Here is a 27,391-nt window from a genome sequence, read left to right on the forward strand (position 1 = left end):
GCAATTAGAATGTTGTATTGAAAAAGAGCATATTACTATTGACATTCCTTGTGTTACCATTGACATTGTCGTTGCTGTTGTTTAGGTTCTATTTTTAATGTGCACATTCATGTTGTTTTCAATTTACTCAGTTTTGTTGTCATTACACTAGAGTCTAAACTTGGAACTTTGTGTGAATCCACATTCAACATGGAGTCACAACGTAATGGTATAAAGTTACTACCCAAGATCTGTCTAGGGCTGCATTGCACACTAACTCTGCTATCATGATTTGCTTTCTTGTGGTGTCTTTCTCCAAGAGCCAAAGGCTGCTCTGTTAACAATGCTACTGCAACTTAGAAACTAAAAAGGTCAAAAAAAAAGCAATTTCCAATTCAATAATGTAAAAATGGCTGTTCATCTAAAAGAAGCTTTTATGCTTTTCCTAATGTTTCTCTTTTGGAAAGAGAGAGGTTGGAATTTTGGTCAACCACTTCAGCAATATGACTCAACTGCTCCCACCACTTATACTGAGCACTTCATCTGTGACATTTTGTTTCTCCAATTCTTAATATTCAATGGGTATCTAAGAAACCAGAGGAGCATTGGGTTCAGTGTCTCCACAGTGCTTGGACAGTTCAGCTTTCTTACAAGCTGAGGCTTTTAGCTTGGCTTGTCATATCAGGGGATTCTGTCAGGTTGGCCAAGACTGGTCTCTCAGATGGATTATGTCCAGTTTGTTAATACTCGGAGAGCATGAAGCATATCTTCTAGGACTGTCTGTTTGTCAAGCACTGTTAAGGTTTGTTTAAGGATCATCACTTGGTGTTTCTTCAGGACAGAGTGCATTAGCAGGCTCCTTTGTTTGGGGGTGGTCATGCTCTTCTTCAGATTGCTATTTCCAGGCTTTGGCATTGCCTGCGGATTACAGTATTAATTGTGTTGTAGTAACACAGGTGAATTTCTGTTGCCGAACAGGAGGTTAGCTCCTTGTCTGCTCTCAGCTCTTTGTGGAAAGATGGGGTTCATCGTCGTCTTTTGGCAAAAGGAGCTTTGTTGATCAAAGATGCCAATCTTTGGATCACTCTAATTACTTCCCTTTTATCTAAGTTACCAGGATTCGGATCTGGATCTGGATACGCATACGGATTTGGATACGGATCCGCTAATTTTTTGAAAAGCCAGGATCCGGAAACGGCAAGGAAACGTCAAGTACAAGCAAATAAAAATATTTAAAATTTTTAAAATTAAAGTTTGTATTAATATAAAAATAAAATCATAAGTTAGTTTTTAAATATATAATTTTTACATACAATAAATAATTATTATAAAATAATTCCATACTTAATGTATCATTTATTAATATTAATTAAACATTAATTAAATTTATATAAAAATAAAAAAACATATGTGAATTTTTAAATATATATTCAATGTAATACTTTAAAAAATAATTATTAGTTTAATTATAATAAAATTAATGCATCATTTATAAATATCTAAAATAATTATTAATTTAATTGTAATAAAATTAATGCATCATTTATAAATATTTAAAAATCAATTATTAGTTATAATATTTATATTAAGCAAATTATTAAACTTATTTTAGAAAACTTACTTTTTAAACATGAAGAGAAATTTTAAAATTGATTAAAATAAAAACTTACTTTTTAAACTTTAAATATTTAAATTAACAATAGGTCTATTATAATTTTCGTGACATCCACGTCCATTAAAGTTTATAACGTCTTGTATTATAAGCGATTATAATTTTCACGTCACATCCACACACATTAAAGTTTATAATATGGTCAATTAACATAAAATAATAAATTGTGGCCAGCCAACTCCCTAAATTATTTTGGTGGACGTTGATTCATTAATTCATTAACTCTAATTCATTATTTTCGCGGACGTTGATTCATTATATCGTTAACACTAACTCATTATTTTCGCGGACATTGATTGGTTCATTGACTTGCGAGTTGACGGTTGAATTTTCCCTTTCGAAATTTTGCACTGGTGTTCGCTGCAGATTTGTGCGTTTGACCGTTTTGCTTTTTACCCACGAAGAGAAGCTGGGATCCGGATCCGTATCCGTCTCCGATCCAGGGATCTGTGGATCCAGCCATTAGGCCAGATTGATCCAGTAACATAGCATCAAATACATAAAATCATGATTACACATGTCATTATGAAGACCGAACCTAGTTCCATATTTCAAGTCTATATAAGAGACCTCCCATTTTCAACTTATCTTGCCAACACAATGGAGGCATCATTTTATCTATGCTCCATAGCTCCAACTATATTAATGACATATACAAGATGCAATTAGAAGGTTGTATTGAAAAAGAGCATATTACTATTGCCATTCCTTGTGTTACCATTGACATTGTCGTTGCTGTTGTTTATGTTCTATTTTTAATGTGCACATTCATGTTGTTTTCAATTTATTCAGTTTTGTTGTCATTACACTAGAGTCTAAACTTGGAACTTTGTGTGAATACACATTCAACATGGAGTCACAACGTAATGGTATAAAGTTCACTACCCAAGATCTGTCTAGGGCTGCATTGCACACTAACTCTGCTATCATGATTTGCTTTCTTGTAGTGTCTTTCTCCAAGAGCCAAAGGCTTCTCTGTTAACAATGCTACTGCAACTTAGAAACTTAAAAGGTCAAAAAAAAAAAGACAAGACTAGAAAAAAAAGCAATTTCCAATTCAATAATGTAAAAATGGCTGTTCATCTAAAAGAAGCTTTTATGCTTTTCCTAATGTTTCTCTTTTGGAAAGAGAGAGGTTGGAATTTTGGTCAACCACTTCAGCAGTATGACTCAACTGCTCCCACCACTTATACTGAGCACTTCATCTGTGACATTTTCTTTCTCCAATTCTTAATATTCAATGGGTATCTAAGAAACCAGAGGAGCATTGGACTCAGTGTCTCCACAGTGCTTGGACAGTTCAGCTTTCTTACAAGCTGAGGCTTTTAGCTTGGCTTGTCATATCAGGGGATTTTGTCAGGTTGGCCAAGACTGGTCTCTCAGATGGATTATGTCCAGTTTGTTAATACTCGGAGACCATGAAGCATATCTTCTAGGACTGTCTGTTTGTCAAGCACTGTTATGGTTGGTTTAACAATCATCACTTGGTGTTTCTTCAGGACAGAGTGCATTAGCAGGATCCTTTGTTTGGGGATGGTCATGCTCTTCTTCACATTGCTATTTCCAGGCTTTGGCATTGCCTACAGATTACAGTATTATTTGTGTTGTAGTAACACAGGTGAATGTCTGTTGCCGAACAGGAGGTTAGCTCCTTGTCTGCTCTCAGCTCTTTGTGGAAAGATGGGGTTCATCGTCGTCTTTTGGCAAAAGGAGCTTTATCGATCAAAGATGCCAATCTTCGGATCACTCTAATTACTTCCCTTTAGGCTTTTATTTCTACACTAGTAACTCTCAGAAGGAAGTTATGAAATCTACTCCATATAACCTTCTGCTTTTTGCATTTCTATTTGTAAATATTTTTCTGTAAATATAAGAGATTTTTTCCAAAACAAAATCCTACTGTTTATGAATATTTAAACATAGATATGGTGTTCCCCATTTCTAGAAATTTTGGAAAAGTGGCATAGCATCAGCAGTAGATTATATGGCTTACCAGCCATACATTGTCCAAATCCAAAGAAGTTCTCATACCATCTATAGCTCCAAGAAAGACAGTAAGTGAGGTGGCAAAAGTCTAATCATCTATGTTGAGAGCATTTTTTTTATTTTCCCCTATTCAAGCATTAACACTTACCAATTTCCATCTCTCTTCTTCAATCTCTTGATTGGGATCACCATCCCCAAAAACGAAGGAGAACACCTGCAGATGATATAAAGTTAGATCAGACTGCATGTTATTCAGTGCATCAATAATTTCCAATTTCTGAAACTAATCAAGTATGGTTTTTGGTTCTTGAATAAAACAATATTACAGATTCAAAAAAATTCATTCCGCCTTCTGTCTTTCTTCTTCGTTTCTTGTAATAGTATGGATCCCAGTACCTACAAGGATTTGACGAGCAAACCATAAGGAATAAAATTGGAATGTTCGAGCATAATCAGAATGAAGAACAATATAATATAGTTTGTCAATGACAATTTCAGTATTGAAAATAGTATTTTAATACCACATATTTGAAAAAGCTAGTGGCTCATACTTGACAGTAATGGTGAAAGAAGTACTACATCACTCTGTGTTTATATACATACATAAGAAAACAAGGAAGAAAAGGCTATAAAATTAACAATATGTAAATTCTATCAAGCTATGGGAAAAAGACAGATAATGTTCAAGTTGTTTGCAAGTCTTCCCTTCTTATTAAGAGAAAATCAAATAAGCTAAGCATGAGAAATAATCAAATTGGACATAAAGAAATCAACGGTATGACTCATTGATTTCTTATCCTATGAAAGTCCACTAATATTCAATAAACAAATTTATAATCCACGAACCAGTACAAAGAATCACAATCCCACTGCACAAGGTTTCCAGTTGCATTTACAAAAATGTTTGTTATAATTCTATTCCCAGCTGCAAACCTGAGTAAGACACCCTTTAACTGCACCTAGCATATCTATCTACTCTGCACAAAAGAGGAGCAGCATACGTTTAAAGCATAAAAACTATTTCAGAAACATACATCATCCACGGAAGAGTCACAAGAAATAATCAAATAAGCATGTAGTCATCACAGATGTTTTTCACATTACTAAAAAGTGAGATTATCACAAAGCTAGAACAACTCAAGACAGCTATCTAGCTGAAACAAAAAACTTCATGACTGGTCAAAGTGAAAAGCAGAGGTTTCAAAAAAGCATAGCTGAGATGCTAATACTAAAATCCAATAAAATGATAATCATTTGTATCCAACAGAATCAAAAATCATATTTTCAACATTTCATGGCCTATGATTCAGCATGGAGTAAGTAAATGGAATGCTGAGATATCAGTGCAACTTCCTATCAACAGAGCTTTAGCCTTTCTGAAGCCTTCTACCTTGAAAGCTCTTTCTTCATTTGCAGAATTTGGCGTAAGTCTATTACTTTCACCAAAAATAATAATCCAGGGCCTAGGCAGTTTGCCACAAGAAGAAAAATATATCAATAATATCCAGTATTCCTAGAATACCAATAAGTTTAAAAACTTTGGGGGATGGGATTTGGGGAATAGCATCATTATTCTTGGAAGTTGATCATACTCATTTTTCTATCTCAATGACACAAAATTTCATAGAATTGATGGCATTGATGAATTAAGTGTAGCAAGCTGTGACAATTGACATTGTGTGATTCATTCACCAATTTCAATCCCATCTCTTCACCTATGTGAGCATCACCTAAAGCAATGAGTGCTAAGGGGACTATTTAAGCTCATGAGGATTAATCGTTAGTGAATGATGCTCATGGAATATGGATCATAGATGAATGACTTTGAACACAAAATTAATCTCAAAAGATGATGCCTCATAATGTTAGACTGCCGAAACCCCATGTGTAAATAAAGAGGAGGCTTTGAATGAATAGTTCATAAACCAAAATACTTGTCAAGGTTTTCCAAATGGGGTAGAAAGCTAAACGGGTTTGACTATGGGGATAAAAATCCATGGCTAAGCATATTTGTGCTAGAGAAACCTTGAGATGGGTGACCTTCACAAGAAGTCCTAGTTACCAGGTGCAAGTCCCCGTAGTGACAATTGACGTTGTGTGATTCATTTCCCCAATTTCATTCCCACTTCTTCAAACCTGCGAGCATCACTTGATGCAATGAACACTAAGTGGACTATTCAAGCTCATGAGAAATTAGTCATCAATGAAAGGCATCCATGGGATATGGGTCATAGATGAAGGAATTTGAATATGCAACTCGTCCCAAAAAACGATGTTTCAATATGTTGGACTGCAAAATCCCCACACATGGTTAAATAAAGAGAAGGGAACCCTAAAAAAATAGTTAATAAGGCACAATACTTTCTAAGGTTTTGCAAATGGGATAGGAAGTTAAATGGGATTGACTATGGGGAAAAACTTCATGGTTAAGCATGTTTGAGAAAGAGGAGTCTTGGGATGGGTGACCTTCCTAGAATGTCTTGGTTACCAAGTGCGTTTGCAAGAAGTGACAATTAACAATGTGTGATTCATTTTCACTAGTTTCAATCTATTGCACATATGCTTATACTAAAGGAGGGGTGAATCAATATAAGATCCTTTTTTCTTAAATGAACATTCATCAATCATTCATTAACTTCATAACATTAAATACATGTAAATGCAAATCATAGTAGCCAAAGTTTAATGTGGAAACCCTTGCAAGAGAAGACCACAAAAACTTATCTTTATAAATGTATGTAGGCACCAACCTAATTTTGCATGGTAAGTGTGTGATTTGTTGCATGGTGTGAGATGCTTCTCCTTCTGGAACAGTGATCCGTGTCACTTACACTATGACTATAATGCTAATTCTCTACGGTGGTACGGGTTCCTATTTTCTATAAGTTACCTTTATTGACATAACAAGTGATATGCATAATACAAGTTACACCAATGATGTGATATCTCCTCCAAAGTTTGGCAATGATACAAGTTCCTTCTAAGATATGTTATGAGAGTAATACGAAGCAATGCAAGAAACTGTGAGTTGACAATCCCAGGGTATGACAGTAATACAAAGATTTGACGTTGATATACTGAGGCAACACAAGTCTGAGCAATGTGAGTTATATCGCAGATCATGATATATGGCTTGCCTCATTGACAGTGACATGACAGATGTATATATATACCCTTGTACATTGGACAGTATGACAACAAAGCATGGTTGACATCATAACAATAACTTGACAGTATTACACCAGTGAAGAATGGCTTGACAACAATTGATAAGTATCACTCATTTCCATGACAATGATATAATGCATGATAGTAACCTTGATGATATATGACCTCTGTATGAAAGTACGAAAGCACAAAGAAAGACATCTTTATGGGAAGCATCACAAGTTCTGAAGCAAACCACTAATTTGAAACTATCCAAGGCAAGCAACAGCACCCATACCAAGCAAAGACACTTCCTATATATGACATTCAAGACAATTCTCTAAACAATTGCAGAAGATCACCTTGTTGAAGGGACCAAAGCTACAAGAGATTTGAAGTTCATGGAGCACAAGTATGAAAAGCATCTATACATAAAAGAATCCACTGCATCAATAAGTTCAACCTATCTATGCCAGCATCTCAAAAGAATTCCTGTAAGAAATTGAAACATCCTTGGTACTTGCCAAACTGAAGAATCTCTGCTAGAGTGAATAAGGTAAAGTTTGAATAAGGTACGTACACTTTTATTTCTGCAATGCATCATGAATAAGGCTGATGTAGAGAACTTTAGTATACTCTTGCATACATTTGAAAATTTCATAAATAGAAGTGGTGTTTCTAGGGTTTTGCGACTAACCCTTTAGTATACAGAATTTGAAAAGAGTATACATGATTTCTAGGGTTTGCATTAAGAATTTGCAAATGAAGAACCTAGGGTTTATGAACCCTAGCAAGGATTTGAATTAGAAGACCCTAGAAACCCTAGCTAATTGTTTTCTCTAAAAAAAGAAAAACCCTAGAATGACAAGATTGACATCATGCTCTTAAGAGATAAGTACCTTCTTGATTCTATTCTCTTGTCTTTGTATATTTTTCTTGGTTGTACTTGCTGGTGAGAATTGCAGGCACATAATGAAGGTTGTCAAAGTTGTGGAAGCAAAATTAGAAGGATGGAAGAACAAAGTGAAGAAAGACTTGTGTTTGATGATGACTCCTTAATAATGATGGGGATAAGGATGATATACAAGAAGACCAAAATGAAGAAAGAATGGAGCAGTTTGAAGCCTGAATCAAAGAAGTCGACTAAAAGGCAAGAAGTTCACTTACCACAAATGGAAAAGGGAGTTGTAAGGACCCTGATGGATACAATATTGAAACTTGTTGATTGGTTCGTTCCAAGAACACTTTGATTGATTATTGAACACTGAAGAGCATGAAGCATAACTCTGTTGCAATATGAGGATAGACCATGCAAAGGAATGTTGATCTCAGAGGGAGCAAATAGCAGAATTTGTCATGACGAATCCCACACCTTGACTAGAGGCTATAATTGATGATTTGTTTTGGAACATGATTTGGCTCCTTGGAAAGATATATTGCAGAAGTATGGGAGGCTAATAAGATAGCAATTAGCCCTAAGGATAGCTCAGTTGGTCAAGTTCTTGTTGCTAATTACCTCGCTTATGAGGAGGTCACGGGGTCAAATCTCCTCGACGCCCTTGGGGTTAGGCCTTGCTAGTTTGGTCAGCGGTTAGATCCCTTCGGGTTGATCTACCTGGATTTTTCCATGGATGTAGCAGTCACTCAGTGTCCACGAACCACCCTTAAAAAAAGTAAGATAGCACTTGAGACAATATGATGTACCTAAGTTGTTTTGTTTAATTCGATTTAAGAGCACATGGATTGAGTGGACAACACTGATGATGGCTTGGAAGAACATGAGGACAGGATTTTGTTATGAAAGGAAGATGGCATGTGCTATCAGTTGTGAGGAGTTTAGCTCCTTGAAGATGATAGATGAATCATTTGATAACAAAGTCGTATGATGATAGTTAAGATCCAAGAAGGTCAAAGTTTGATATGATATGATGTTATAAGGAGTCGAGAAATCCTATCATGAAGATAGAGTGTGAAAGAATTTGGCTCCGTAAAATGTTTGACATCCAAGAAGGTCAAAGCTCAAGTATGATGTAATGTGAGAAAGGAGCCTTGCAACCACAACCAAGGTTACTTGGGAGCGGGAGCGCAAGCAAGAGCGACATTTTCTGAAGCTCCCAATTCGGGAGCGAATCGAGGAGCGAATTTTTATATAATATATATTTTTTTATATTTTGATGCATATATGTCAACAAAAGCATGTAGAATGATGAATTAGATATAAAAAGAATAAAAACATAGATCGAACCATATAACATCAATCATCTAGAAGTTATAATCTTCATCAGCCATGTCCACAAGTTAGTAACATACAACATATTGAGTCTCATGATTCATCAATATTAGAGTTTCAAGCTTTCAAAATTCAATATATAACAGCTATCATCATTGATCACCAAAGTTGTACTTGTAAGCTGAGTGTAACCATTACAACAAAGAATATCTAACACGAAATGAAATGAAATGAAACAACTTTCAGGAAGCATCATATTCATAATTCATTACCAATGAGTTATAACTACCAACTTCAAACGTCAAACTTAAATTGTCATATATTGTTTACAAAAAATATCATAATAAATATAAAAGAGTCACCAGTTATAAAAAACTACTAGAAACTAGAAAAGACAAGTAAATCTATTATCTATTGCTAATGCTTGGGCCTCTTACCGCCACGAGAAATGTAAAAATTTTTAGTCTTGCTGGAAAATCAGGATCTTTGTCATTAATATCACCCTCTAAGCATTAACATAAGATAGAAAAAGCATAGCATGTCATGTCAAGATTTTGTTTGAGTGATGGGTACATTTTTAGTAGGGTCATGATAGAGGAGTTTGACAACCAATGTCACTATCATCAAGGTACATAGAGGGATTGGTGCTCTTGATTAAATATGAGTTCCATACCCTAATACATGACAAAATCCAATGGAAACATTGCAATCCCCCCAATCCTGAAATCCTAAAAAACTGATAAGTCTGCTGGATTTTGAATGAGATCTAAAATTCTACTTTCTCCATATGAAATCCAATGAGGTCGGAACCACTCTCAAACATCCTGAGTCATTTCATGGTAATGTTAAACATTTAAGTAAAAGGATGAAAAATGAAGATTAAGTAAAATGTCACATTTACTTTAAGAATTTAACATTACCATGAATCACATATCAATACTAGGGCCACAGGCTTGATCATTAGGTTGCCCCACTCAAAAATTATTTGTTTCTTTGAAAATAAATCGCATTTGGAATGTTACTGCCAAAAAAAATTTCAAAAAAGGCTAGGGGGCGAAAATTTCTCTCCTGAAATTCGCTCCCTATGAGAGCGATTTCGGGAGCGCGCTCCCAAAGCGCTTCGAGAGTGGGTTCGGGGGGGGGAGCCGTTCCCCCACAACCAAAGCTACAACTATATCTCCATGGAAGAACAAGTAGTCGATGTATTAATGAAGTATGAGACAAGCTAAGACTTTTGGTTATGTCTCCTTGGTTGAAAAGAAGGATCTCTTCCCCAATTGAGGAGGAGTGATGGTGGACACCGTATTCTCCATGTGTCATGCACTAGACCAAAACTGACAACCATAAGTCTAGTGAAGGCACTAGTAGGGAGAATGGAGGATTGGATAAGCATTTGGGACAGAAACTCCTTGAGGATTTGGAATCCAAGATAAGTAGTAGCCCCATGGAGGGATTCTCTTTGAGGATAGGATAGGCCCCAGGGTATCCAAGATAAGAGTAGTCGAAGAGGATCGATATTCTTTGAGGATTAGGGATCCAAGATACGAATAGTCATGTAAGGACATACCTAGTGAACATCCAAATGGGGTATGTGCCTTGAGAAGTTGTGGTGATGGTGTCCAAATGTATGCCTCCCAACAATGTGCTCTAATCTAGTGTAGAATTAGAGCTTGTTAGTCAAGGCCTTGCTATATTGCAATTTGACAATGTTGGTTATGATGCTAACACTTGATGATGGCTTATCAATTTGAATCTTTATAAGAATATTTCAGTTTGAGTATCCTCGTATCCTGTTGTATAATTATGAATACCTCCCTAATTAAAAGGGAGTGTTGGAAAATGTAACTAGGTTCAGTTTTCATAATTATTTGTGTACTTGTAACATTATGTATTTGATGTAAAAAGAAAAAAAAGAAAAAAAAAAAAAATATATATATATATATATATATATATATTTCATTAGATAAGCATGTTCTTCATGCTTCTAGGATCCATTGAGTCAAAGTCCTATTTGGACTTCTTAAGGAAAAAGAAAGAATTTTTTTTAATGTAATTTTGGTCAATTCACCTTAAGAAGACAAGTCGCCCTCCTGGATGTCAAGTCGGTTCACTGAAAGGATGTGTCTTTTTGCATATGAGAACAACTATATGTTGGCATGCATCCTCCACCAAATGGCAAGCAATTCGATGTGTTTTTTTCTGTGATGAGTTCTGAGGCATGCAAAATTCAGAGGCTACTTTATGGTGAAAACATGCGAGTTTTTTCCTGGACTATTCATGTTGATTTGGAGTAGCATCGTATGTGCTCTAGCCATGAAAATTGGTGGAGAGGCTAAAGCACATGAGATCTCCAAAACCCAGAGATGGTTTGGACAAATTGTACCCAGTTTGGGAGATATTAAAATAATGAATGTTTTTAATGGAATTCCTAAGTCTAAACTTACAAAAAATAAAATATTAATGGGTATTAATATAAAACTGGGTTAGAAGGTTCCAAAAGCTATGAATCAAGCCAAATCTAATCTTAGCCATTGATTAGAGATTTAATCTCGGCCGTTGAAGGACCAACAAGAAAAGTATAAGAGGAGGCTTGAGGGTCAGTTGGAAGATACACCAGAGTGATCAGTGATTCGATTTGCTAGAGTGGGGTGCTAAGCAAAGTCGAATCAGTGATCAGCAGCGAGGGGCAGAGTACTGGACAGAGAGGCAAAGACAGTGCCAAGAGACCGGCGCAGAGGCAAAGAGCAAGAAGCAGCAGCTAGGGCAAGCCACGCAGAGCCCAGCAGAGACAGCGCAGAGCCCAAAGGGACTACGTCATCCACGCAGAGAGCAGTTGAAGTGACGCAGAGGGTCCTAGAGGTTGCGCAATGCCTCAGAAGGCTGACGTAGAGGCCAGAAGGGCCAACGCAGAGCTTCATAGTCGTTGGAGAGGGCTTCATGCGACAAGTTTTCTGTATACCTGTTTCTGAATAGAGAGGTATTGCTGCTAGTTATTTTTCTCTGTCGGGTGAGCCAGTTTGGCACCTAGTTGTACTCACGGAAATACTACACAATAATAAACCCTCAAAATAGTTGCTCTGGTTTTCCCGCATTGGGTTTTTTAGGGGACATTTGTCCAAAAATAACGGTGTCACTTGTGTGTTTGTTTTCTTTCAGCTGATGGTCTGTAGATGTTGAGACTGTATTGTGTTTATTTTGTTATTTATATGTTTTGAATAACTTGTTCAGAAGTAACAAGTAGAAGAAATAAACCAGCAAAATACATATTAAATTTCTAACGGATAGACTTAGAAATTTCAACAATTCATCTAGAGAAATGTGAGAATCTGAGATCGTATATCTGTGAGTTACCTATGGCAAAAATTCTGAAGAAAGGTGCGAGCTATCAGTGGCAAATGGTATGAGAGCAGTGTGAATCTTCTGTGGCAAGTGATCTTAAATGAAAGCAATTTCTCTGTGGAAAAGTTTGTTGTTATTTCTGTGACTAAGATGATGAATTTGGAGGGCTAGACTTGGCATCTTGGAGGCTGAATTCTTGGGTCTTGGAAATCTCACTTTGATTTGATTCTATAAGAAGAGGAATTTTTTCTAGGTTTTCCCCCTTGTCAGGGTTTGGCCCTAGCCTGGAGATCCTACATCTTTTGATCTTCATGTTTTATATTATGGTAATTGCTTGATGAAAGAAGAGAACATAATAATATTAATAAAGAATCCAACAAATTCACAAGTAATTATCATGACAAAGAAATCAACCCTAATTCATAAGCCTATTGATTTCTCAACAAGGTTGACTTGTAAAAACTAGTTGAGTCAGCCTATGCTTTCTAACAAGACCAACTTGACATAACCTTTCGTATCATTGGAGGGAGTACCATATATTGTTGGAAAGGTCTCGAAATAAGCATTTAAACCATATATCATATGCTCCCATTTGAGCTAAGTCCTTAGAGTAAAAAGGTCTTCAAAAATAAGGTATCCAAACTAGGCATCAAAAGTCCAAAATATATTTCTAACAATCTCCATCTTGCAATCTCTATGTTAGACATTTGTAGTCTCCTCTTGTCTTTGACATCAATGACAACAATATTTCCAACACAACCCCACTGACTTACCCCTGTGAGCATTATCTGATGCAGCAAGTGTTAGGTGTACTATTTAAACTCATGGGAAATCCGTCCTTAGTCCTCTAAGCTCTCTCTCGTTAATGCTCTTATGCATCTCTTACACTTTCTTACACACTTTAATGACTCGTCGTAAAAAGATTCCTTTTACACCTCTTTAATGCATATGTTACACTTCTCCTTAATGGCTCGAATTACTAAGGCATGCATTCTCCTTCTTTATGGCATAAGTCACTAAGGCATGTGTACTCCCTCTTGATGGCATGAATTACTAAGGCAAGTGTACCTCCTTTATGGCATAAGTTACACTCCTATTTTGACATATGTAACTTCTCCTCAAGGCATGGGAGTTACTCCTTCATGAATTCGACCTCCTTTCTCTTCCTATATATTTGTGCCTCTCATCCTCTCTACTACTCACTTGTGCATTGTGAAAGGAGAGTACGAACTTGAGAAAGAGAGAACTAGAGAGACTAGAGAAGAATTGAGAGAGAGAGAGAGAGTCTTGAAGAGTAAGAGCAAAACTTGGTGAGCCAAAATAATTCAGTGTTTGCATCAACTACTGCTATCAAAGATCTTCTTCAAATTTGGGTTAACTTCTTCTTTCTCTCATTGTATTCTGTATCTCTACAAAACATTTGATTTCTAATAGAAGAATAATTTGGTCGGGTTTTCCCTTGTGGGTTTTACCCTGGTGATTGGACCTAAACCCACTATGGCTTATTGAATTCTTGGTTGTCTTCTATTGTGTATATGGTTTATGTTTTATCTACAATTACCTAACTAATATTGCAGATTAAAGAAGTTATTGGATCAAGTAATTGTTACAGCATAGAACTTTAGAATTTCAACATGGTATCAGAGCTCTAGTGAAGACAAGTGATATTCCAGCCCATTTTCTATTGAAATATCTCTTGTTGTCCACTCTATTTGCAGCCCATTTTCTGCTAAAATATCTCTTGTTGTCCACTCTATTTATAGCCCATTTTCTGTTGAAATATCAAGTGTTGTCCACTCTATTTGCAACCCATTTTCTGCTGAAATATCACTTGTTGTTCCTTCTACTTGCTACTCATTTTCTGTTGAAATATCTCTTCACTTTTGTCGCTGAAATATCTCATTTACTGTTGAAATATCTTTTGTTGTCCCTTTCTATTTGCTGCTGAAATTTTGAGCAAATCAAAATGTCTTCCTCTTACTTTAAGAATGAAGAGAAGTCGGTTGATGCTTCAAACTTCTTCCCTTGGAAGGCTAGATTGGATATTACTCTTGAGGAACATGATGTTTTGGAGTATGTTGAAGGAGAGGTAGCAGAACTAGTTGAAAACTCCAATGTTGCTATCAATGTCAGATACAAGAAAGGAGAAGTCAAGGCTAAAAAGATTATCCTTGATTCTATTGGAAACCACCTTATCACTTATGTCTCCAACTTGAAGAAAGCCAAAGAAATGTATGACAAGCTGATTGGAATGTATCAAGTGAACAACTTGAGTCAAATTCTTGCTCTGAAGAATCAGCTCAAGGATATTAAGATGAACAGAGGAGAGACCATTCAAGCAGATTTCATGAGGATATCAAAAATCAGAGATCAGTTGTCAACTACTGGTGAAGTTTCTGATAAAGAGTTGGTGTTGATTACGCTGGGATGTCTTCCTTCTTCTTGGGAAACTTTTATTATTACCATCAATAACAACGACAACTTTCCTACATTTGATGAGCTCCTGGGAAAGTGCAGTCAAGAAGAGGCTAGAATGATTTCCAAAGGAAGAGTTCTCAATCATGAGTAGGGAGAACCTACTGCCTTTGTTGTCCAAGGAAAGAAGAAGAAAGGAAGAAGAGGCCATCACTATTTGAAAATGTATGCTCCCAAAAGTTCCTCTAAATGGAACAGAGACTTATCAAAGTATAATGCTACAACTGCCATAAAAATGGCCACTATGCTAGTGATTGTCCATAAAACAGAGAAGCACCAAGATCCAACTTCAAGAATTGTTCCAACAAATCTAATTATAGAAGAAGAGAAGCTCATTCTACTCATATAGGGAGCTTTCATTCTTCAAGGAACCCAAGGTATGATATCAATACAGTTGAAACACAATCAGAATAATTTTTTGTTTTTGTTCTTTCTAGTTCATCTCCTGCAGATTCTTGCGACAGTTGGTTGGTTGATAGTTGGTTATATAGAAGTGCACTCTAATCTGATTGAGAGAGACCAATTTGAAAATCATTCTTGGAGACAACTCTACATATCCTATAAAGGGATCTGGTTTTGTTTCCTTCCATCTGGATCATGGTAAAACCTTAACTCTTCAAGAAGTTTTGTATGTACCTAGTCTGAAAATAATCTTGTTTCTATTTCTACTTTAGAAGATAAAGGAATGAAAGTTTATTTCATAAATGGTAAAGTTCTCTCTTGGTCGATGAGATCCAGCATGAGAGATGCCTTCACTTTGGGATCAAGATGTGAAGGTCTGTATAAAGTCAATGGAAGACCTATTCATGCATTGATCCATGACAGCAATCATCAAAGTGAACTTTGGCACTGAAGGTTCGCTCATTTGCACTATAAAGCATTACCTCATGTGAGAAAGATGGTTTCCGAAATGTCGAAGATTAGATCTGATCATGATGGAGTTTGCCAAGGGTGTGCTAGTGGGAAGCAAGTAAAGGGACCATTCCCTTCGAGCAAAAGTAGAACCAGTCAAGTACTTCATCTTGTACATTCTGATTTATGTGGACCAATGCCTATAACTTCTCTTGGTGGCTACTTGTATTATATAATCTTTGTGGATGATTTTTCTCGCAAGACATGGATCTATTTTTTGAAAAATAAAAGTCAAGCATTTAACATGTTTAAAGATTACAAAGCTTTGGTAGAAAAACAAACTGGAAAACAAATCAAAATCTTCAAATCTGATAATGGAGGAGAGTTCACTTCAAATGATTTCATTGACTTCTACAAAGAAGTTGGAATCAGGAAAGAGACCACAGTACCATATAACCCATAACAAAATGGTGTGGTTGAGAGAGAATAGAACTATTATGGAAGCAGTGAAAGCTATGTTACATGATCAACAACTATCAAAGTTTCTATGGGGAGAAGTTGCTAACACAGTTGTCTATGTTCAAAATAGATCTCCTCACCATGCCCTAAACAATAAGACTCTGAAAGAAGTCTTCTCTGGTGAAAAACCCAAGGTTGGGCACTTGAGGATCTTTGGTTGCCCTGTCTACTTCCACATGCCAAAAGAAAAGAGGAACAAGCTGGAAGCTTCAAGTAAGAAAGGTATGTTTGTTGGTTATTCTGAAAATTCTAAAGCTTATAGAATATACGTACCTGGACAAAGAAATATAGAGTTTAGCAAGGATGTATCATTTCATGAAGATGCAGCTCTTGGAAAGGCAAAAGACACTCCTCTTCCTCCTGCCAATGTTGATAGTCAAGATGATGCATTTGAGATACAAGAAAATCCTGAGCCTGAAATTGATCATGTTCATAAACCCATAGAGCCCATGGATCCTTTGGATCCTCCTCCATGTGATCCTCTTGCTAAAAGGAGACATTTATGGCTTCGTGACACCCTTCAAGATGCTAATAAACATGCCACTCCCAAAGAAACCTTTAGAGAAAGCAAGAAACCATACACTCTTGAAGAATTTGTGAAGGCTCAAGTGTGCAAAGATGCAATGGCTGAAGAATATGAGTCTGTCATTCATAATGATGTATGGGAAGTGGTTCCAAGACCCCAAGGTAAATTTGTTGTCTTCTAAATGGATGTAAAAAATTAAACATGGAGTTGATGGCAGTATTGAAAAATATAAAGCTAGATTTGTGGCCAGAGGGTTCTCTCATCAAGAGGGAATAGACTATGATGAAATCTTTGCACTTGTTGCCCATTATACAACCATCTGATCTATTGTGGCTCTAGCTGCTAGCCATGGATGATCCCTTCACCAAATGGATGTGAAGACTGCTTTTTTGCATGGCTTCTTCAAGGAAGAAGTATTTGTGGAGCGACCACAAGGCTTTGAAGTACATGACCAGAAAACTCATGCGTGTAGACTGAAGAAAACCCTCTATGGTTTGAAGCAAGCTCCAAGAGATTGGTATGCCCGCCATTGATAGCTTCTTGATGAAGCTTGGTTTACTAGAAGTAATGTTGATCCAAATATTTACTTCAAGACAATCCAAGGTATGCCTTTGATTTTGGTATTATATGTTGACGATTTATTTTTTATCGGTGGTGAGCCACTTATCCTCCAGTGTAAGAGGGAGTTAGCTTCAGAATTTAAAATGAAAGATCTTCATTTGATGCACTACTTTCTGGGTCTTGAAGTATGCCAGAAACCTAGTGAGATTTTCTTTTCTCAAAGAAAATATATTGTCAAGTTGCTAGAAAGATTTGGTATAATAGAATGTAAATACTTGAATACTCCAATGGAGATGAACTTCAAGAAGTTGTGTGGTGAAGCTGCAGATCCTGAAGAAGTTGTGGGGCACTGATGTTCTTAGTGAACACTAGACTGGGCATATGTTTTGCGGTCAAAACTCTGAGCCAATATATGATTAAACCATCTCATGCACATCGTATTGCTACAAAGCATGTGTTGAGATACCTGCACTGGACCATCAATCTTGGATTAAAATATATTGTCGAAGATGTAAGACTACTTGGGTACTCTTATGTTGATTGGGTTGGTAACTCTACTAACAGAAAAAACACATTTGGGTGTTGCTTCAGCTTAGGATCTGCCATGATATCTTGGATGAGCAGGAAGCAAAAGTTTGTAGTCCTCAGCACCGCTGAAGCTGACTACATTACTACTAGCATAGCTAGTTGTGAGGTCGTCTCACTGAGAAAGCTCTTTGGAGAGTTGTTTGAGCATGTTCTAGACACAGTAATAATTTACTGTGACAATAAGAGTGGAATTCAACTTGCAGAAAATCTCGTGTTCCATGACAAGTCCAAGCATATTGAGATCAAATATCATTATATCTAGGATATGGTGCAGAGCGTAGTAATTATTCATCATATAGTGATTGATGACCAAATTGCCGACATTTTTACCAAGCCTTTATCGAAAGGGAAGTTCTTGGTTTTCAAAGAGCAGCTTGGACTAACGGATGTGACCCTTCCTAGAGAGGGTGGTCATGGATGATGAGCCTTGGTTGTGCAAGATCCTTGTCATGTGTTGACAAGTGGATCCCCCCAAGCAGAAATGAGACTTGGTTGTGCGAGATCCTTGTCATGTGTTGACAAGTGGATCCCCCCAAGCAGAGATGAGACTTGGTTGTGTGAGATCCTTGTCAAGTGGGTTATCCCCCCAAGCAAAGATGTGACTTGGTTGTGCGAGATCCTTGACAAGTGGGTTATCCCCCCAAGCAGAGATGTGACTTGGTTGTGCGAGATCCTTGACAAGTGGGTTATCCCCCCAAGTAGAGATGAGACTTGGTTGTGCGAGATCCTTGTCATATGTTGGCAAGTGGCAATCCCCCCAAGTGAATATAGGGTGATGGATGAATCTCCCCTATGATGATTCTTCTTCATTAGATTGTAACATCATTGTTCCAAAGCAAAGATTACAGAGATCCTTGTGTCAGAAAGAAATTCCTCCCTAGTTGAGAGGGAGTGTTGAAAATTGGTAGCTAAGGGATGAATTTCCTTGAATAAAATTTCATTTCTGACTATTCTAGAGTGACTTTCTAAATATAGAAAGTCATGTCTATCATTGCAACCATGACTTTCCAAAATTAGTAAGTCACCTTGCTTCAATTGGTAATCATGTATAGATGATGGAAAATCACTTAACTTATCCTTAATCAATCTAAATTGTTTAATTTTTTAATTTAATCATCAATATTATTAATATTATTATTATTACACTTATGATACTATAATATTATCTAAAGAGGAATTACATGTCACCTCTCCTACTTGGCACTCAATCATGCCACTTCACATCTCTCTCCTTGATGGCAAATCGAACTCTCTCATTCAATGATACATTACTCTCTCTCTCTCTCTTAAAGGATTCATTCCTCTCTCTCTTTAATGCTCTTACGCACCTCTTACACTCTCTTACACACTTTAATGACTCGTCATAAAAAGATTCCTCTTACACCTCTTTAATGCATATGTTACACTTCTCCTTAATGGCTCGAATTACTAAGGCATGTGTTCTCCTTCTTTATGGCACAAGTCACTAAGGCATGCGTACTCCCTCTTGATGGCATGAGTTACTAAGGCAAGTGTACCTCCTTTATGGCATAAGTTACACTCCTATTTTGGCATATGTAACTTCTCCTCAAGGCATGGGAGTTACTCCTTCATGAATTCGACCTCCTTGCTCTTCCTATATATTTGTGCCTCTCATCCTCTCTACTACTCACTTGTGCATTGTGAAAGGAGAGTACAAACTTGAGAAAGAGAGAACTAGAGAGACTAGAGAAGAACTGAGAGAGAGAGTCTTGAAGAGTAAGAGTAAAACTTTGTAAGCCAAAGTAATTCAGTGTTTACATCTGCTACTGCTATAAGATCTTCCTCTCATTGTATTCTATATCTCTGTTGAACATTTGATTTCTAATAGAAGAATCTGGTTGGGTTTTCCCCTTGTGGGTTTTTCCCTAGTCATTGGACCTAAACTCACTGTGTCTTATTGAGTTCTTGGTTGTCTTCTATTGTGTATATGGTTTATGTTCTATCTACAATTGCTTAACTAATATTGCAGATTAAAGAAGTTACTGTATCAAGTAATTACAACACAGAACTTCAGAATTTCAACATGACTTTACATATGCAATTAATCCTGAAGAATGATCCATGGTGAAAAATGTATGGATGTCAATCAACAAATAGCTCCAGTATGATATTGCTATGTTCTAATTACAGCAGTATATGCATGATCTCGACTTCAATAGTTGTATACATATATATATGTATCAATCTCACACAAATATGTATGGCATCCCTATGTATGATGGTATAGTATATGAAAATATAGAAGTGCATCCATCATTTCAGTAGATATATATGTGACTTCTCTGCTTTATATGTATGGTACCTCTACATTGTTTTTCAATGTATATTCATCAAGTTGGCATTCTATTCAGAGAAGTAAGATCCCATAAGACCATATATTCAGGCTACAAAGCTCAAGTTATATGGTATCAGGAACCCTATACAAGAATGATGTCACAGTGATGTAGCTACAATATCCTCCATCTAAGATATCAATGCTTTTTCTATTATTGATCATTGTATTGTATGCCAGTATTGATTTTGTTCACAATTGTGTTCCACGACCACGATTTTTTGCAAGACGTGCCATGGTTTCTCAACTAGGGAGAATTCCACCTATCAAACCATCGACCACTGTCGCCATCAACCATCTCTGGATCCCGTCTCTGCTCTGTTGAACACTGATATAATAATGAAAAAGAATTGATCGAGAGTGAGTCACAAGACTTTAACACTCTCTACTGATAAAAGTTAGTCCAGAGGTAAAACCTGAATCAGACTTGATCGCAGATAAATTTGAAGAACACCATTCATCCTAGTCATAGGGAGTATGACAGTACCTGATGCGTCCATCGGTAGTGTTATGGTCCCTAACCACTTTTCCCAACTCATTGGCCAGATGAGAGGTACTTCCCATGTGTCTCAGACTACATGGGTAGGATGATACTAAATCAATAGCAGGGAAAGAATGTATCACATCCTGCTCACAACCATACGTAGGGAAAGGACGAACCACATCCTACAATCACACATCACAATCACACGTAGGGAAAGGACGAACCACATCCTACATATGCAAATCACCGAGAGTAGGGAAAGGATGAACCACATCCTACAAACACAAGGCACAACAATCAATCGTGGGGAAAGGATGAACCACATCCCACCGACATGTCAACCAATAATCGTAGGGAATGAGCATCCTACATGTGGGGAAAGGATGAACCACGTCCCACTGACATGTCAATAGATGCCTATATGCATCTCTCACTGGGGTATCCATAGGAGAAGGTGAACCACTCATCCTATGCATATGTCATCAATCAGGGAAGGTGAACCACTCACCCTACATACATGTGTCTGCAATCGTAGGGGAAGGTGAACCACTCACCCTACATACATGTGTCTACAATCATAGGGGAAGGTGAACCACTCACCCCACACACATGTTAACTACCATGGGGTATCACAAGGGAGGGTGAACCACTCACCCTGTACACAACGCACCAATAGGGGAAGGTGAACAACTCACCCTATGGTCGCTCATAGATCAACGATTACCCCAAGCCCCCAGGAGCTTCCAGAGCTCAATGCTCAATTTTAATTAAGGATCCCTTCATATAGGGAATAATGCCAAGCTGCGTTCTGAAAGTCGAGACTAGATCAAGGGAAGCCTCATAGCTTCATTTAGCAACATAGAGATGTATACATAGTAAACATATTGATTTACAACAAAAGATCTCGACAACACTTAACAATTCTCTACTTCTTGCATATTTTGATGAAGATAATATTTAACTGCTCCCTTTTACTCAGGGAGACCACAGCGTAAACTTGTTTTTCCAAAGTGCCCAATGTCCATTAGACAACTGATATTATAAGAATGACTAACATTATAAAGATACCAAGGGAATTACTCTGAATTTAGCCTTGGAATGATTTCCAAGTCTGATTATGCCATGTATCCAAGCTTCTAGCCTGATCTTAACATCTTCAAGATAGACCAAGGAAATTCCAAATTATGCCAAGTTACTTTTCAGCCACAAATACTTTATCTGATGTACTGAATTTCTTCCAAGGTTCAGTATTATTGCAAAAGAATGTGGCAAATAGTTAACGCACTTTAAACTGTTGAAGAAGAACTTACTTCTGCCCTCCAGGTTCTGATGCTTGTCATTAAACACTGTGAATACTTGTTGCGTCCTTGACTTATTTTGCAAGCTAATGGAGGGTCCAACCTGACCTTTTAAGATTATCGGATATATAATGTATGTAGTGATTTCTGTCACAAAGGAGGTTTGATCTTCAGATTTATACACCTTCAAAATTGGTTCTTTTAATGATGCTACTATAGGTCTTCAAGGTAAATGACTGATTAACTAAGAAGTTCAAACTGTGTATCTATATATGTGCTGACACTTTTGAAGGAACACGATTGTTGAATCTAAAGAAGAGGGTTAAAACTATTACTAACCTCAAAATTTGAAGCTCACTCAGATCTGAACAAAGCCTTGAAGTAAACCTTTCTGCAATCAGAGAAACCATGGCACGTCCCGCAAAAACTCGTGGTCATGGAAGGAGGCCCCAAGCGACCAAGAAGGAAACGAAACCAGGCCCGTCTGAGGGACGCAGAGGCAGGAAATCTGTTGAAAGGCTAATAAGTGAAGCGACAGTTGCCTACCGCGAAGGCACTAATGAGGAAATTCGCAAACTGTTAGAGGATTGGGAAGAAGAAGTGAAGCAGGAGAGTGAGACGGACACGGAAATGGAGGATTGGAGAACCCTTGTCCCGGATCCTGGAAACACGAGGGGCAGAATCACTCAATTCAAGCAAACCCTCTACCTGTACTGGTTGATGAAAAGCCTACTGGGTAAGGCTATGGAACAGATTTCGGTGGGCATGGCTGTCATTGTCCAAGGCATGTCGAATTACAAACAGGAATTCCAAAAGGTGCAGTTTCAACTGCACAAATAGGATGTTCGACTCGACCGAATTAAGAGGCACTTGCCTTGTATCTTGATCCAGACCGAGATGTCAAGGACGAATGCCAAAGATCCAATGCTTGTGGAATCAGCTTTTGTTGAACAACATGACTAGCAAGCCTACTTTTAATGGTTTTGTTTATATATGCGGATAGCTTTTACATTTCCTTATGCAAATATATATGTATGTAGATCTGTAGCGTATGGACAAGAATCTAAGACTTATATAGCTTGAATAGAAAGACTGAAAATATTTTGTTACTGGATGGCATACAATGTGGATAGATTGGCCAACAGACTTGGTATCCCACTGGGCAAGTTGAGGCCACCTAGCCAATCTATGTGATGTAAATTTGCTTTATAATTAATGAAAAAGGAGGATCTACCAAGCTTAACAAACAAAAACAAAAAAATTTAAATCTTTTAGATTTAAAAATAATGTTAACCCGTTATTTTTAATAATGCTTCTTTTTAAACAATTTATACTTTAATTATTAATATAATTAATTTTAATTTCAAATTTTCTTCATTTGATTTTCCTTTGACCTTTGACCATGGTGTTGGGGTTTTATCCCACAGGATGGGTCCTTCATCTTCAAGTAGGCATAACTCACAAACTGTGAGGCCTTTTGTGGCGTGCCACATACCACCAAAAACATCCTAATGAGGGAAATCCATCAAGGATGATTTCTAAGGCAAATACATGAATTTGCTTCTTCAAAAGCCCTCAACAAGAGTGGGGTATGGCTTTAGTCCAAGGAACCCAAACCCTAGAGTTAGGGTTTCCAACCATCCTTCAAAGGAGCCTCCAACTTGATGCAATTCAGACAAATATTAAGAATGTTCATTACGAAAGTTGACATTAATGACAAAACCATTCAACAGTTGTGGCTCCTTTTCTATCTGTGCTTGGTCCTGAGGCTTTTCAGCTTGCCTGTAATAGAGAATGTAGGGCTCAGACCCTCTCTCAAGACATAGGACAAAACTTCAGGGCTTCGACCCTCCTTGGACAAAACAACGACTACTATCACTCAGTCTTGGTCCAAAAACACAACAGTCACTAAGCCTTCTTTTCGAGATCCCACGTCCTTAGATATACTCCATCTCGACTCTCTTTGAAGGTATGTGGCTCATACTTGGCCTTTCTTGGCCTTTCTATTCAACAGTTGTGGCTCCTTTTCTATCTGTGCTTGGTCCTGAGGCCTTTCGGCTTGCCTGTAACAGAGAATGTATGGCTCAAACCCTCTCTCAAGACATAGGACAAAACTTCAAGGCTTCGACCCTCCTTGGACAAAACAGTGACTACTATCACTCAGTCTTGACTCCAAAAACACAACAGTCACTAAGCCTTCTTTTTGAGATCCCACGTCCTTAGATATACTCCATCTTGACTCTCTTTAAGGTATGTGGCTCATACTTGGCCTTTCTATTCACAAAGGATGAGATGTTATGATGTGTAATGACCTCCAAGGTCTCTCCAATATATAGCTCTATAATTATTGTCTTAGGAGCCCTTATATCCATTAAAGTGTATCCTCCACCATTATTAGAATAAAAAAATAGTTTCTTTGGGTCTTAGGCCCATGACTTTGGGTCCAAAACCCACTAGCTTGGGTACTTAGCCCACAAAGTGGGTCAAATCCTCACAAGTCAAGTACCCTAGACTTGTGGGAGTACCTCCCAAGCTACACTTTTTGTTAAAATTGGAAACTAGGGCCAAACTCCATGTGGGTCACCTTATTTATGGCAGCTAATATTTTCTTGGATTCCTCTCTTCGAGAGATGTAGGATTGATCTAAAGATCATCCGATTCCAATATGTATTTATGGAGATATGAATTTATTTATATTATTTGACAATTTGTCAAGGTCGGCCAGCAACCAAATTACTCCCGAGTCCCAGCTCAACCTCAACGTTGCATTTAAATAGAGAAGACCTCAAGTCATTTGAGGAGCACATCACTCATGATCTCTCTCTCCACTTGTTTGGGTTTGTCCTCTCACAAGGAGGACGTAGTGGCAAAAGTCATCAAAGAGGCCATGCCCTAGCCACAATCATGAAGAAGAGAGATATGGTTGCAGTCTAAAGAAGCCTATATCCGTAATCAAGTAAAGACCTATCCGCTATCAAGAGGAGCTCCAATACGCAATAAAAGGGAGCCCTCATCCGCTGTCAAAAGGAGGCCCTAATCTGCAGTCAAGAGGCCCTAGCCACAGTCAAAAGGAAGGCCCTTAACCGCAGTCAAGGAGAGCCCTAGCCGCAGCAAAGAGAGGCCTAATCCGCAACAAAGAAAGAGCCTTAACATAAGCACAAAGAAGCCTAAAAGGGACAACGTAGAAATTTGGTTTGTTGTAGGTGATAGCATGATGAAAGAAGCTATCTGTGGCATGGGTTAAGGATTGTTTTCAAGACAGGGGAGCCGCAGCAATAAGGTGAGGCAGTGTGTAGAAGAAGTCTGCCCTAAAGGCTCTAAACAAATCAGCGTAGGTATGCGGATTGGGTGCTAGAAAGTGATGACAGCAAGTCGAGTTCTTGTAGGCTAGATATCGCTACATTGATGGTGTTTTTTAGTTGTTTAATAAAGTACTATAGGCCTAACTTGTTGTTGGGCTAGGCCGTAGGCCATAACCAGCAGCAAAGGTTGTTCTAAGGGTTGCCAAACCAGACTTGGACAGCGTGGCAATGGTGGAGTCTCTCCTTTGTACATTGCAGCCTTAGAAGGCCTACTTTATTGACTGTGTGGAGAATGAGGACTGAAGGTTGATGTCCTATCTCATGAAGCAGTAACAGCTAGTGCAGCAAGAAGACATCAGAGTTCTGCGAGATGTATTGCGTCAAGGTTTGACCATGTCTAGCTCAGTTTAATGAACATCTTGTTGGTGCCATATGAATGATTTTCAGAGGAAGATTGTGTCCTCTTGTCTTGGCTTGTCTTCTACTCCTTATGTTTATGTTCTATTTGCATTTTACTATCAAGCTGATGTGATTGCTAATCTGGATATTGATATTGGGCTAATAAGAATTAAATTGCTCTTAAGCATAGAACATACCTAAAATTAACACTTTTCAACACTCCCTCTTAGCAAGGGAGGTACTTCCATTCCTCGGAAGTAATTAGTCGGGAACATAATCCCAATCTCTGGCATCCATCGTTGTAGCATACCCTGAAGAATGAACAACACTTTCCTCAAAAGTGTCCCTACCACCAAAAGCCTCTCGCATCTTCTTCTCCTTACAGCCTTCAAGCCATTCCAAAGTTCTTTCTTTCCAGCTGTAGAAGTCCCCTTACTTCCCATTGACCATGCGCTCTTCTTGGGTTGCGAATTCTCCCTCTAAACCCGCAAACTCTCACTCGAACTCGACTCTCTCTGAATCTCAGGACCCTGCTCCTTCTCTTGATCTATAGGCTTGCCCTTCATCTTGTATAGACCACTCTCCCTAACTCCAATAATTGCTCGTGTGGAGTTAGAGCCTATGGGCTTGAGCATCACCTTTCCATTCTAGAACAATACTCCAAACTCCTTAGCCTCAACCTCTAAGACAAACAACACGTTGCACTTGAGCTCTAGTACCCACAGTACATCTTGGACTCGTAGCAGCCCTCCAAACTCCATCCTGAATGGAACCATAACTGACCCTTTAACAGTCTTCTGACTCTTATCGCCAACCTCCACGTTCAATTTAGAGTCCCATTCAGTTAGAGTCTCAAATACTTCCCACGATCCTATCATATGCTTCAACGCTCCACTATCAATGAACCATGCACCCTCATCAATGGTGCCCTCGGAGAAATGAGAGACTAGTGCAAAATTCTCGTTGAACCATCCTGCAAAGTCATCATGCTCGTCTGTATATGTAGTAGCGATTGAAATCTCTTTCTTCTTCTCATTATCTCCTTTCTTCCGACATGAACACCTACTCGCATAATGACCATGCTTGCCACATGTCCTTCGCTTTGCCCCTCATCTTACTAGCAAAAGCCACGCTCTCTCCATCAAACTTCTTCTTATGAAGATCCTCGTCCCGCAGTTCCTCTTGGATGAAGTCATCCCATAACCTATTCCAATATGGCAACTTGTCTTGGGCAATTATTCCTTCGGTAAATGGATTCCATTCTTTAGCGAAAACCTTCAAGGCAATCCTCACTAATTCAAATTCTGGAAGGTTATCACCAATGGAAACTAGCTCATCACGAACTTGAGAAACCCTCATGAGATACGAAGCCACATTCTCACCATCCATCATCTTGGTGCTCTTGAGATTCTCTCTCAATACCATCAACCAATTCTCGTTCTTATTCTAGAACAAGTCCTGAAGAGCCTTCCACATATCATGTGCAGTGTTCTTCCCGATAAGATGAGGTATCAAGTGATCCTTTACTCCATCTAGGATGATTAGCTTGGCCTTCACATCCAACTCTTCAAACTCAGCCAACTCTTTAGGAGTTGTTGGCTTAGCAATCTCCTTGTCAACAAACTCCCATATCTTGTTCACCAACAAGACCAACCTGATCCTTTCTTTCCAAGGACTATAG

At 37.9% G+C, this 27,391-nt stretch overlaps 1 protein-coding gene across 3 annotated transcripts in view; it reads right to left on the reverse strand.

Annotated features, from left to right (window-relative positions):
• Positions 1-27,391, reverse strand: part of LOC149238023 (Iron-sulfur cluster biosynthesis family protein) — a 279,175-nt gene that overhangs the window by 211,952 nt on the left and 39,832 nt on the right. For all 3 annotated transcript variants that reach the window (XR_016246361.1, XM_089372897.1, XM_089372896.1), the window contains exons 5-6: positions 3,964-4,033; positions 3,786-3,851 (exon numbers count right to left, since the gene is read on the reverse strand). Coding sequence is in view for 2 of the 3 variants with exons in the window: in XM_089372897.1 (XP_089229023.1) it covers positions 3,786-3,851; positions 3,964-4,033 (136 nt within the window). In the remaining variant the exon portion in view is untranslated. The remainder of the gene's footprint in view (positions 1-3,785; positions 3,852-3,963; positions 4,034-27,391) is intronic.

Source organism: Pinus tabuliformis, chromosome 8 (assembly GCF_031772625.1).
Source record: "Pinus tabuliformis cultivar Carrire ecotype Pingquan chromosome 8, CPIR1, whole genome shotgun sequence".
Taxonomy (NCBI): Eukaryota; Viridiplantae; Streptophyta; class Pinopsida; order Pinales; family Pinaceae; genus Pinus; species Pinus tabuliformis.